Source organism: Budorcas taxicolor, chromosome X (genome assembly GCF_023091745.1).
Source record: "Budorcas taxicolor isolate Tak-1 chromosome X, Takin1.1, whole genome shotgun sequence".
NCBI lineage: Eukaryota > Metazoa > Chordata > Mammalia > Artiodactyla > Bovidae > Budorcas > Budorcas taxicolor.
In genome coordinates, this window is record NC_068935.1 from 34,836,130 (window position 1) to 34,850,222 (window position 14,093).

At 39.5% G+C, this 14,093-nt stretch overlaps 1 protein-coding gene across 1 annotated transcript in view; it reads left to right on the forward strand.

Annotated features, from left to right (window-relative positions):
* Window positions 1-14,093, forward strand: part of TENM1 (teneurin transmembrane protein 1) — a 629,447-nt gene that overhangs the window by 606,986 nt on the left and 8,368 nt on the right. The window contains exon 28 of the mRNA XM_052662865.1: window positions 9,754-10,050. Coding sequence (XP_052518825.1) covers window positions 9,754-10,050 — 297 coding nt within the window. The remainder of the gene's footprint in view (window positions 1-9,753; window positions 10,051-14,093) is intronic.

Below are 14,093 nucleotides of genomic sequence, written 5' to 3' on the forward strand. Positions count from 1 at the left end.
AATTTTCACCTCATATTCCAAATTGTTCTTAATACTGAGGTTAGTGGGCATAAAATATATGGGCACTCTTCCATGTGAGTAGAGTGAAGTGTTATTTGTTGTTGTTGTTCAGTCACTAAGTCATGTCCATCTCTTTGCCACCCCATGGATTGAAGCACGCCAGGCTTCCCTGTCCTTCACTATCTCCCGGAGCTTGCTCAAACTCATGTCCATTGAGTTGATGCTGCCGTCCAACCATCTCATCCTCTATCATCCTCTTCTCCTCCTGCCCTCAATCTTCCCAGCATCAGGGTCTTTTCCAGTGAGTCAGCTCTTCACATCAGGTAGTCAAAGTATTAGAGCTTCAGTTTCAGCATCAGTCCTTTCAGTGAATATACAGGGTTGATTTCCTTTAGGACTGACTGGTTTGATCTCCTTACTGTCCAGGGGACTCTCAAGATTCTTCTCCAGCACCACAATTTAAAAGCATCAATTCTTTTGTGCTCAGCCTTCTTTATGGTCCAACTCAAATTTGTACACGACTACTGGAAAAACCATAGCTTTGACTATATGGACCTTTATTGGTAAAGTGATGTCTCTGCTTTTTAACATGCTGTCTAGGTTTGTCATAGCTTTTCCTCCAAGGAGCAAGTGTCTTTTACTTTCATGGCTGCAATCACCATCCGCAGTGATTTTGGAGCCCCCAAAAGTAAAGTCTGTCACTCTTTCCTTTTTTTCCCCATCTATTTGCCATGAAGTGAGGGGACTGGATGCCATGATCTTAGTTTGTTTTTTTGTTTTTTTTTAAATGAGTTTTAAGCTAGTTTTTTCACTCTCCTCTTTCATCCTCATCAAGAGGCTTTTTAATTCCTCTTTGCTTTCTGCTGTTATTGCGGTATCATCTACATATCTGAGCTTGTTGATATTTCTCCTGGAAATCTTGATTTCAGCTTGTGATTCATCTAACATTTCATATTATGTACTCTGCATGTAAGTTAAGTAAACAGGGCAACTATATACAGCCTTTCCCAATTTTGAACCAGTCCGCTGTTCCATGTCCAGTTCTAACTGTTGTTCCTTGACCGTGTACAGGTTTCTCAGTAGACAGGTAAGGTGGTCTGATACTCCTATCTCTTTAAGAGTTTTCCACAGTTTGTTGTAACCCACACAGTCAAAGGCTTTCTCATAGTTGATGAAGCAGAAGTAGATGCTTTTCTGGAATTCCCTTGCTTTCTCTATCATCCAGTGAATGTTGGCAATTTGATCTCTGGATCCTCTGCCTTTTCTAAACCCAGCTTGTACATCTGGAAGTTCAGGTTCACATGCTACTGAAGCCTGCCTTGAAGGATTTTTAGCATTACCTTGCTGGCATGTGCATGCATGCATGCTAAGTTGTTTCAGTCATGTCTGACTCTTTGCAACCTTATGGATTGTAGCCCACCAAGCTATTCTGTCCATTGGATTCTCCAGGCAAGAAAACTGGAGTGGGTTACCATGCCCTCCTCCAGGGGATCTTCCCAACCCAGGGATCAAACATGCATCCCTTACATCTCCTGCATTGGCATTACCACTAGCCCCACCTGGGAAGCCCTGCTAGTGTGTGAAATGAGTGCAATTGTGTGGTAGTTTGAACATTCTTTGGCATTGCCCTTCTTTGGGATTGGAATGAAATCTGACCTTTTCCAGTCCTGTGGCCACTGCTGAGTTTTCCAAATTTGCTGGCATGTTGAGTGCAGTAGTTTAACTGCATCATCTTTGAAGATTTTAAATAGCTCAGCTCGAGTTCCACCACCTCCACTAGCTTTGTTTGTAGTAACACTTCCTAAGGCCCACTTGACTTTGCACTCTAGGATGTCTGGCTCTAGGTGAGTGATCATACCATCGTGGTTATCTGGGTCATTAAGACCTTTTTTGTAAGTTGTTTTGTGTATTATTGCCACCTCTTCCTAATCTCTTCTGCTTGCATTAGATCCTTGCCATTTCTGAAGTGTTATTTAGTTAATACTATTTATAATTGACCAATTTCCCATCAGGTGGTAGAGTTGAGCAGATTTGTGGAATGGCCTATAACGGCAGCAAATTCAGGGCCCTCTCATTAGTGACTTCAAGGGTTCTTCCTGAGGTTCTGGGACTGGAGACTGGCTAGGTGGTATTACTGTACATGTCCCTAGAAAATTCTAACACCAATAATGATCCTTTACATATGTTTAAAGTGAAGTAAAGTCGCTCAGTCATGTCCGACTCTTTTCGACCCCATGGATGGTAACCCACAGAATTTTCCAGGCAAGAGTACTGGAGTGTGTTGCCATTTCCTACAATTAACAAAATGTTTTCGTAGTCAGGGTTTTGTTTGATCACCACAACCAGCAATGATTGGCTATTCCCAATTTACAGATAAGGAGACTAAGGCCCAGAGAGGTTAAGTGATTTGCTCAAAGTCACATAGCTATTATGGATCAGAGCCAGCACTAAAATGCAAGTCTTCACCTAGTGCAGCATTCTTTCCACTCCATCATGTTGTACTGCCTTGTTCCTTAAAATAATTAATCTATAAATCATTGCCCCACTCAGTGGAGCCATCTTGGCAGGGCCTGACTCTTCATTTCAATGCTGACAAAAAGAGACAAATAATCGACTCTAATGTACTGGCAAGTGAGGGTGGGCAGGAAAAGTATGAAGGAGGCTAGAGGAAGGAGGCTGTTTAACTCAACCGTCCTTACCTACTCTCCCCATCCTTAGGCACTCTTGCCTATATCACTGCCTCAGTTTCCCCAAATTAGGCATAGCCAATTTAATGGAATGAATATGTTCCCCAAAGGCCAGTGTGGATCTAGTCCAGACCTTCTAGTGGAAAGGAGAAAAATCAGAAAATGATAGACTTCCTTTGAAGATAAAGCAAAAAGAGTCACTTTTCTCCAGTGACTCTGGTGACTTTTTTTTTTTTTTCACACACAAACTCAGGGTCCGCTTCAAGGTGAGGAAACAAACTGCTGGGGAACATGAGATCCTGCTTTGGCACCAGCTGCATTAAGTGAAATAAATCACATTAACATCCTAAAATTTCACTTATTTAAAAAATCCATTTCCTCCCCCCACCCACACCAAACCTGAGTTGTGTTTGAATCATCTTCCTTGCAATGTACTTTCCCCTCCAGTCTATGTATATCCTCATCTGCTGCATTCATCTGTCCCCATAAATACCTTTCCCTGGACCATCAAGAAATTCAACATTCACCGAAAGCAAACTGGTTTAGAAACTACATCCAGATTGCACCTTGCTGTGTCCATGAATCGTAATGCTGTTTAGATGAGACTTATCCCAGCACTGGACCTCAGAGCTCTTTATAAGATTTCTCAGACTGAGATGTGAGGTGACAGCAAAGCTCCAAAACTGCAGCACCCTTTATTAAAAAGGAAAAAAAAATCCAAGAAGCTTAGCACTTCAAACTGAAGTCATCAAATCAAGTAAGATGATTATGTGTTTACAAGCAAAATGAAGCGAAGACTCGTCTAAAAACTCTCACAATTGATTGTTTTTCTCTCCATTCAAAGATAACTAAGAACAGGGTAGAGTGGTTTTAAAATGCAACATGTGACTAGTCCTACGTGAGCTGAGCTCTGAAACGCAGAACAAGCCTGGGTGAAACACAAGGTCCCAGGCTGACAAATGATGGGAAACGTGGGAGGCCTGTTCCCTCTAGCATCTCCCTCCTTTCTCAGAAAACATGTTTACTTCATGCTGTTTTGACTTCCTTCTCCCCAGGTTTGCTGGAGGGATTCATTTTGTAAAAATTTAGGTAAGAAGCCTGCTTACAGATAGATTTGTCTGTTTTTAAAATATATCTGTGGTTCTCCATCCGAGGTAACAGTGTATTTACCCATAAGGAGTCATCTGGAGATTTCAGGCATCAAGGCTACTGAGCAGTGTTGGTGTTCAGGATCATGGGGATCCTTGGGGCCTTCAAATCATAGAAACAACTATGTTTGTTAATCCTGGGACAACTCTGCTAAGATAACTAGGCAGAAAGTCTTATTTCACACACTATTTCATTTGTATAGAAGTATTAGTTAATTGATATTAAAAATTGTAAATGCCTACTGTATGGTCACCCAGATGAATTCACCAACAGGAAAGTATTTCAACAAGAGCAAATTATTTTAGTGAAAAAAGTATCCAGGTTAAATGGTATGGCAGAAAACAGTAAGAGGAATGAATAAGGTTTTAAAGAAGAACTGGTATGCCCATAATTTTGCACCACTTTTCCCATCTATAAAATGAAGGATATGGTCTATACAATCTCTATTATTAGTACTATTGTTACCACTACATTCATTGAAATCTTATATGTATATTGCCATATAGTACCTTATTTAATACTCATAACATTTTATCAGACGTGTTCTCTTATTAGCATTCTCACTTTACAGATAGAGAAACTGAGGCACATAGAGGTCACACAGCTAGTAAAGGGTGACACAGGATTTGAACCTAGGCAGTCCAGCTCAATAGCCTATGTTGTAAGATTTCTTCTAGCACTAAGATTCTGTTGGCTGCCCGGGTAAAGAGGAAAAAAGAAAAATACAGGTTAAAAAAAGTTCCCAGTGGAGTAATGGAGGCGGATGTTAATGCTGCCTACGTGCCCTGTTCCTTTGTAGGCCACTCTGAAATAAAAGTAAGCCTAAGTGGGTTTTGATTGTCAGCACAGCAATATCAGTCAAAAATAAAGTCTTTAGAATTGTATTGATCAATATCTAAAAATCAAGTACTAATTACCTTTAAACCAGTGAGAATAAAGGAGCATGTCCCAATTTAAAAGCAGCTCTGAGTCCTGCATCCATTCTCACAGCTTCATGAAACTTCAATGCAGTATGTCTTCCAAACCACAAAGTGAATATTTGGCCCATCTGACTTATTCACCTTCAAACTTCTTCAGCAAAAGTCTAACAGGTACCTCAGTTGTATTGTGAGTTGAAATGCTAGATAGCATCCTTGACAATTCAGCCTTCTCCTCCTTTCTTGTGAAAGAAAATCAGCTGCTCTGATTGTAGCTTAGAGTTTAGCACTGCGTGTGTACGTGCAAACGGGCATACCAGTTCTTCTTCAAAACCTTATTCTTTCCTCTCACCTGATTTCTGCCATACCATTTAACTTGCACAGTTTTACACTAAATTAATTTGCTCTTGATTAAATACTTTCCTGTTGGTGTGTGTGTGTATTGGGTTAAACCATAGCAAGCTGCCCTTTTCGTAGACCAAAAAACACGCAAATACCAGCAGTTGCCTTATAGATCAACCTAATATAATCTTTAGGCTACTAATTGAATGAGTCTCAAATTGAAGGGGGTTGAAAGGACTGTCTCTTAAGCAATTAAAACACAAACTCCTCAGAAAGAGCAAGGGAAGGCTCTGAGGGGAGGCAGAGGACACCTTTCTTTGGCTTTTTGGATCTTTGGCCTGTGCCCACACTTTGCAGGTACGTTGATTCCTGCTGGCAACACAACCCATGGCTCCCCAGGGCATATACTCTTTCCTCTCTGGTCCAAGTGTGAACAAAAAGCAAGCCTTTCTCCTTACTTCTCTTCAGCAAAGCTGAAAAAAAGCCTAAAGATAACCAAAGAATAAATTAAAACACAAATACATCCTTTCTTATGAAAAATTTTACCAAGTCCATCTTCCTTACCCCAATGTACAACTCATCAGTTGCCAAACTCAGATCTCTCGTTCAATGTGCAGCTTGTCCAAAGGGACCCTTTTTAACTTGGGGCTATTCTCAAACGTCAACCTTTGCTTTGCCCCTCTCTTTTCCAGGTCAGGGATTGCTATAGATTGTTTGGGGGAAGAGCTGAAATAAGGATTGATGGCCCACACTTGGGTCAAGGGCTATTACTGTCTTTCAGGCAAACAATAGCTTGTATGAACACGTTGCTTTTCCAACCTTGCTCATGACCCCAGCAGTGAGAGGCGGTCAGCCTAGTTCTGCTTCCTGCCATAGAGGCTGGAGTCACATAAGCAGTCAAGAAGGAAGGTCGAGGAGCTTACCTAAAAAACCCATTCTTTCCACAGTCTTCTCACAAGTTCCACAGGAGACTCGCCAGATGGAGGGCTGTGACATCTTCAATTCTTTCATCCCCTTGCAGCTCTGAGCCAAATGCCACATTACCTTCCAAACCTGACTTTGAAACTGGTGTTTCAGCAACATCTGAATATCAGAGTGCATTATCCAGAAACAAAGAAGCGTGGTAGCACAAGTCTTGACAGGCAGAGAAAGAACATTAGGCAGACTTTTCCTCTGCTCACTTTGTAGTGGATTTTTAACAGTGCTTCCTTGCTTGTGTTGCTGTAATGACTTTATTAAGAAATGTGTTCTTGAGTAGTAAACTTAATCTATCAGACAAATAAAACCACAAATTTAGTTGAACTGGAAATCACTTGTTACTTTGGCTCTTTAACTACCATTATAACATAAATTGTAACAGTTACAACCGTCTCTGGGAGTACATGGATATTTTACAGCTATTGTAAATGAACAGTGTTACAGTTAGAGATATGTGGCTGTAAAACCACAGGAAAGGTAGTTGAAGAAAGAACACCTGGTTTTGTGTAGGTTTCCAAGCCCTGTGTATCAAAAGACAGGAAATATGTGCTTCTCTATCACCTTCTAGGTTATAACAGCAAGTTAGTTCGTATTTATGCTACAACATTGCACACATAGGCTACAGGTGGTTAAACAGTCATGCTTCCCAATCTGTGGCTCTATTCCATGAATGAAACCTACCACTGCAGCTAACAAGACTTCCTCCCAAATAACTGGAGTATCTAATCGCTAGTCTTCTGGAATTCATGGCATGGAACACTTGCTGTCCTTTTTTTTTTCTGCAGCTCAAAACTAAGGGCAAATATCATTAGCCCCAGCTGGCTGATGAAGAAATTGAAACCAAAAAACATTGAAAATAGCAGACAATTCATAGAAGACATAAGTGTGGCTAATAGGCATTTAAAACGGTTCAATCTCATTGGTAATCAAATACATACAAATTTAAACCACAATAACATACCGTTTTCTCCACTCTCATATTGGGAAAAGCTTACTAACAATGATAATACTCAGTGCTGGTTGCAATGCAGACATGAACTCCTTCACTGCTAGTTAATAAGGGCATACATTTGTAAACCTTTGTGCACTGTAAAGTAATATCTCAAGTTGCATCAGGAGTCTTTAACACGTTATCATTTGACCCAGTAATTTCCCTTATAGGGTTTTGTATTAAGGAAATAATTATTTACAAAAATTCTTAACAAATCATGAACATTGAAAGAAAAATGGACAACAAAAGCTAATTTCCAACAATAGGAGAAAGGATAGATAAATGTTTATCATGTTGATGTAACCATTAAAATCCACATATTCAGAATATCTAATAACATGAGGAATGATGGAGATAAAACATTAGCTGAAAAGTAGGATATAAAACAATTCTTGTATTCTTTAAGTGTAAGATTATATTTTTTAAAAGTGGGTATGAAATGCTGGAAATGATTAGCAGTGATTAGCAGTGATTCACGCTGGAGGATAGGATTACAGATAATTACTTTCTTTGTATATTTCTATACTTTCTAGTTTTTCTGCAATGGAAAAATATCACTTTTATAATTGGAGGGAGGTACTTAAAGAGGTTATTTTAAAAAGCAAACTGCAAAAAAGGAGCAAAGGAAGCCCAGAGTCTGAAATGAGAAGGTTGGCTTTGCACTCATCCAGGCCACTAAGATAAAAATTCTACATCTCATGTAGATGTTGAATCCCCCCTGCCCCCCGCCACCCCACAAAAAAAGAGCTAATAGATACAGAGAGAGAACAGATTGGTGGTGGCCAGAGGCAGGGGGTGAAGGGTGGGTGAAATGGGTGAAGGAGGTCAAAAGGGACAAAGTTTCAGTTAAAAGATATGAGCATGTAATGTTCAGCATGGTGACTATAGTTAATAATACTGTATTGTATATTTGACAGTTGCTAAGAGAATAGATCTTAAAAGTTCTCATCTCTGGAAAAAAATTTTAACTACATGTGGTGACAGATGTCAACTAGATTTATCATGGTGATTATTTTGCAATATACACCAATACTGAATCATACCATACACCTAAAACTAATATAATGTTTTATGTCAGTTTTATCTCAGTTTTATAAATAGAAAAAAAAATTAACATTTCTTAAAAACCTCTTTCTGTGTCAGGATTTTGAAATTGGACTTAAGACCCCTAAAAGTTTCATACTTGGATTTCAGAGCCCTCTTGAGATTTTGTTTAAAATGTTCATTGATGTGTTTATATGCATTTTTCTGGGGAAACAGTGTATAGCTTTCAGATAATTAAAGGAATCCTTGACCAAAAAAATTTTAAGTGAATTATCATAAACTTTAGTTGAATAGCTAGTGAATTGGTTTAGTACGACTATGATTAATATAGTCAAACCCTAATGTTGATTTTTTTTTTCCCCTACCTCATTAACCAGATATTTAACACTCTGTCCTGGATCATGTTGACAGTTCCTACAGTCACTTTGGAATCTGACACATGGGCCCATTTAGAAGCCTAACTGAGATGAGAAGAGTAATCATATCTAAAAATAACAGTTGTTGAGACCTCCCTGGTGGTTAAGAAAGTTAAGACTTTGCGCTTCCACTGCAGGGAGTACATGTTTGACCCCTGGTTGAGGAACTAAGATCCCACATGCCCTGTGGTGTGGCAGAAGACAAATAAATATTTTTTAAAGTAATGAAAATAACAATTACTAATATTATTTTTATATATCACCAGTACCTGTAATATGTAATCTCATTTAATTCTTAGCACAGGTGTGTGATGTTAAGTGATAAACATTACTTCCATTTCACAGATGAAAACTAAGGCCCAAGTAGAAAAAAATGACTGGTGCACAGACAAGCAGCTAATTCAGTCTCCTGACTCCTGGGTCACTGTTGTTTACATTTCTCAAAGTTTTTCCTTGTTTATTTGTAGGGGAGATGAATTTGCCACCCCAAAATATGCCTCTTTGCCATAAAGATTATTTTAGGCCAGTGGAGGAGGCAACGACTTAAAGCTGCACAAGCTCATTGAATGGTGCCACCCTTGCAAGTACTGGGGGACCTACCAGCACCTCCCACAGTTACCTCCATGCAAACTCTGCTGGCCTCCACGCAAACACTGCTGAGTGGGCTTTCATGTCTAGGAGACAGTCTGAGTTGCTCTGTGTTCCCCTGTGATAGATGCAAAGTATTATAAGAAAACTCCACGCCCAGAGGAACGAGGAAGCCAGACAAGGGAATCTCTGTATAAATTAGAGGGGACTCTCTATATTCCTTTTTTCTGCTTGCTACTTATGTAAATAATTCACCATTCTATGTTCTAGCCACTTCATTGGTAAAAGCAGGGGAGGAAGTCCCATTCCTCTGTAGGCGTCTGACTTACATAAAGTAAGATTACATAATCACTGAAAACTGGATCAGCACAGTTGAGACTTGAGTTGGGAAAAAACAGTCAACAACCATATGCTGAGAATCTAGCACATCCCAGTAGTTAAGACATGGCCCCAGCCTTCCAAGGTTGTAGAGTCTCCCAGGAGAATAAAGACAGGTTGTCATCCAAGGAGAAGCCATGCAGATTCAAAGGCAAGAGAGACCCCATTGCTGGAGAAATAGAAACAGCTTTGGGATTGTGGATGCCCTTGATGAGGGGAACGAAGGCAGTGCTTCAAATGTACTTCCTATCTCTTTTTTGTAGGCCCATAACAGAAACCTGCTCTCCATCGATTTTGATCATATGACTCGCACAGGCAAGATCTATGATGACCATCGGAAATTCACCCTTCGAATTCTTTATGACCAGACTGGACGACCTGTTCTGTGGTCTCCTGTAAGCAGATATAATGAAGTGAACATCACATATTCACCTTCGGGATTGGTGACATTTATTCAAAGAGGGACATGGAATGAAAAAATGGAATATGACCAGAGTGGAAAAATAATTTCAAGAACTTGGGCTGATGGGAAAATTTGGAGCTATACCTACTTAGAAAAGGTAAGTGTGTAGGGAAAATAAACTAGTTCTGAGTTTCTGAATGAGAACATTGAAAGCGGCACTGATTACCTGCCTTGCTGGGGACCTGTGGGAGTGAAGTCTGTATTCTGGCTGTTCTGTTCCATAAAAGTAGCAACAACAACAAATTATACCTACAAGGATAAGCTGTTTTTCAGCCGAAAACTTTCCCCAGCCCCACACTCTGCCAGGTACTCTTTCAAACTGAAGTCAGGATAATGGCTTAGCTTTCTCCTCATTTGAGCATATTTGTTCATGCTCCTGAAAATGTATCTTTATTACTATGAAAGCTCACACTGAAGTAAAATAGGTAGAAAATTATAAAATTGCGTGTTAATGTATCTCAGCTCTGGAAAAGAGGCTCTTACACAGAGGATAAGGAATTCTAATTTTGTTAGGATAGTCAGTGACGGTTTAATGGTATACATTGGAGGACATATTTTTTCCAAGTAATGGGTCTGAGGAAATGGTAGCAGTGGGGCTCCCTTGTTGTTAATAGTCCTTTGTACACAATGAGTCTCCAGTAGCATCTGTAATGGGAGCCCCTGGCCTCTGTCTGCTGGGAATGGGCAAGGATTTTAATCCCACCCCCTGGATCCATCTGTCAAACATCAGCCTCACACAGCAAAATGGTTTCTAGCCAGACCAGTAGCAGAAGACAATAAGAGAAATCGATCTCTGTCTGCCATCTCAATTTCTGACATCCTAAGATGCTGTCTCTTTTCCCCTAAATCTATCCTTTCAACTCAGTTCATTAGTCCTGAACTAATTTCTGGGAAAACTGAAAAACCTTTTCCCCTGAGGTTTCCAGGGGAGTCAGTATGGATTAACCCCTAGAAGCTCTTAGAAAAGTCATGGGTGCTCATAACTCACGTGGTGAAATTTCACTATTTGCACCAAATAATGCTAAGCCTTTCTGATATACCCCTGAAAGCTTTTTTTAAAGTGTGCCAGGGGTTGCGTGTGATTATAAAACCATTGTACTATTTCCCAGAGTCAGTCACTGGGAAACTTGCCAAATTAGAAATGTCTAGGAGATAAAGCAGAACTCCACTTGGGAGCCAGAGTAAAAGACTGAGTCCTTTGCTGTCTGTACCCCCTGTCCTTTTCTGCTGAAGAAATCGATGAAATCTCTAATCCGCACTCTACACTGGGAACATCTGAATCTTATAGAGTGGATGTTTTCTCTTTTCAATTTTGGTAACAAGAATGATTGGCAAAATCATACAACTAATGTCCACAAAGTGCTAAACTTACTACAAAATTAACTGAATCCAAATATTTGTTGTATGTTCACAGAGGCAAGGCATGTAAGATGACCTTATATGAAAAAGAAAAAGAAAAAGGTGCCACTGATCACTAGCAGAATATAGGCTGATTAGTTTTTTCAAGAATGAGGATTTGTTTGCTCTGATCCTCCCACAGGTCTACATGTGACTAGTGAAGGAGCTGACATGCCTTAGGAGTATGTACAGCTTTGAGGGACTTCCCTCGCAGTTCAGTGGTTAGGATGCCACGCTTTCGCTGCCAAGGCCCCAGGTTCAATCCCTGGTTGGGGAACTAAGATCCCACAGGAATATTTATAGGTTTGAACTCAGAGCCTTAACCTCATTAGCGCCGCAGTCTGGCTGCTGAGCTAACTGCCTATAGACAATTGCTTCTAGGTCTCATAAATCTTTCCCTTTAAACTGTCTATACAGTGACAGAAAAGCTTGTTGAAACTTAAAGTTCAGTTATTTAGCCTCTTCTCTGACATTAATGAAGAATTTTATTGTTTCCCTTTCCTGAATTAACTGATTACTTCATCACAGTTATTTCAGCAAAGAATCATGTGAAGCAAATTTCACATGAATTCTTCTTTTTTTTCACTTAAATTCTTTTGGCTGTAGAAACTTACTTGGCAATAATTCTTTAAAAACAAAACAAAGAAACTCTCTGAGACTGTCAGTGTCTGCAGTGGACAGAAATAAGACCTTATTGACACAGAGTAATGTATGGAGAAAAGCCCCAGCAACTCCCCAAAACTCGTTTATTGACCAGTGAGACGAGCCAAACCACTTGTGCCTTTCAGTTGACTTTTCTCCCTCTCTGAATCTTACATTTAATTTGTTCTCTAATTACCAGGTAGCCCCTTGACTTAAGCAATGCTATTATGCAAAACTCAGAGCCTACAAAACCCATAATTATGGAATGGTTCTTTACTTTCCAAAAATCATTTATCACGAGATTGATTTTATTAACATTATTACCAGTGATAATAATTCACTGAATAGAAGCAGCAATTAAATGAAATAACTTAATATAAAGCACCTGGCATATCTAGTCATTCAATAAAAGTTTCTTTCCATTTAAAGTATGCATTCTAATATTTATTCTAGTATTTATTAAGTTGGAAAATTTAGTGCTAGCACCTACTGCTACTTGATGGTGAATTAAAACAGGAAAGAACAGAAGGGTGGAAGGAAATGAAAGTATTTTTGAAATTGTGATTCTAGAAAGAAAAGGGAAAGAATATTCAATTTACCAAAATCCAATTTACAGGTACTCTTCCAGGGAGGTGATGAAGTTCTGCGCCTCCTGTGCTCTTTTCTAGTCCTCTCTTTATCGTGGCCTTTGCTAGAACATTCTTTCACTATGTCTGGGGCAGAGCAAGACTAAGGCTGGCTCTAGAACTATATTTTGAAGCAACAGTTCTCCAACTTTAAAAATATAAATCTCTTTTTATACCTCAAAATACTTCTCTTTGTACCTTTATACATTTGCTTGGCATCCCTATACCATGATATATTGAAAAAAGCAAACAGCAAATATTTTACCTCAGTGTGCAGAAATTTTGTAAAAATTATTTGACTTCCTCTAGAGTAAGTAAAAATTATGGGTATCATTTTCATGCACAATGGTTTGTAGCCATTAGGAGAAAAATAATTATTTGGGTAATAGCTGTGGTTGCTTAAATGATCTCTTCTCTAATAAAAAAAAATCAATTATTGTTTCTTAAATTTTCTCTATGTGGTCATTAATTCTCTGTCTTGATTCATGAGCCTTCCCTGAGCTAATTATATTTTGAAGACTTGTGGGGCTAAAATTTTGTATTTCAGGAAATGTAAATTTTTCCGTTTCCTAAAAACATTCTTAAGAACTTCATTTTAAATGCATTTAAATATATTTTATAATCATTTAATAAGATGCTTTAGTCTGATACATTTACACAAAATTGCCTCTTTGGGGCTGAAATTTTCAAAGGCTGCCTAGAGCAAGAGAATGCAGCCTTTGGCTTGTGCTTCCAGGTGGCCCCACACTGCCATCTGGTGGTCACTCAAATGCCTTACTTTTTCAAATTTCTGCCATCTCTCATTTCTGAAAGTTTTGGTCGCTCAGTCGTGTCCGACTCTTTGCGACCCCATGGACTGTAGCCCGCCAGGCTCCTCTGTCCATGGAATTCTCCAGTCAAGAATGCTGGAGTGGGTTGCCATGCCCTTCTCCAGGGGATCTTCCCGACTCAGGGCATCAAACCCCAGTCTCCCATATTACAGGCAGATTCTTTACTGTTTGAGCTACCTGGGAAGCCCATCTCTCATTTCCACTCCTGTTCAAATGAATATGCAGCCATGGTTTTAGTTTTCTTCTTTACAATGATCTCAGTCATTTCGGTTCTCACAATCAACTTTTTGGAAAATACAAAGTCTCCGGCTCTAGTGTTTGGACTAATAAGGAATGACCTTTTATTCTATAGCAGTGCTGGGGGCGTTGGATGAACTTAGAAGTATTGTTTTTGAACAAACTGATAACAATGCCTGTCCAAAGTGACAAAGTAGCCAAGTGAGAGCTAAATGCTATTCTGGCAACATAACGGTTACATTCACAAGATTTCTAATCACGTCATCCACATTCTTGGTCAGCACAGCATCAGCACCACCTAGGAACAGGGTCAGGCCGTGGTTTACTACAGCACGGAAGATGAGAGCAGGGAGAGGATGCAGTGGTGATGTGCTATAAATGTTTGGCAAGGCTGGTGCAGCAACTGG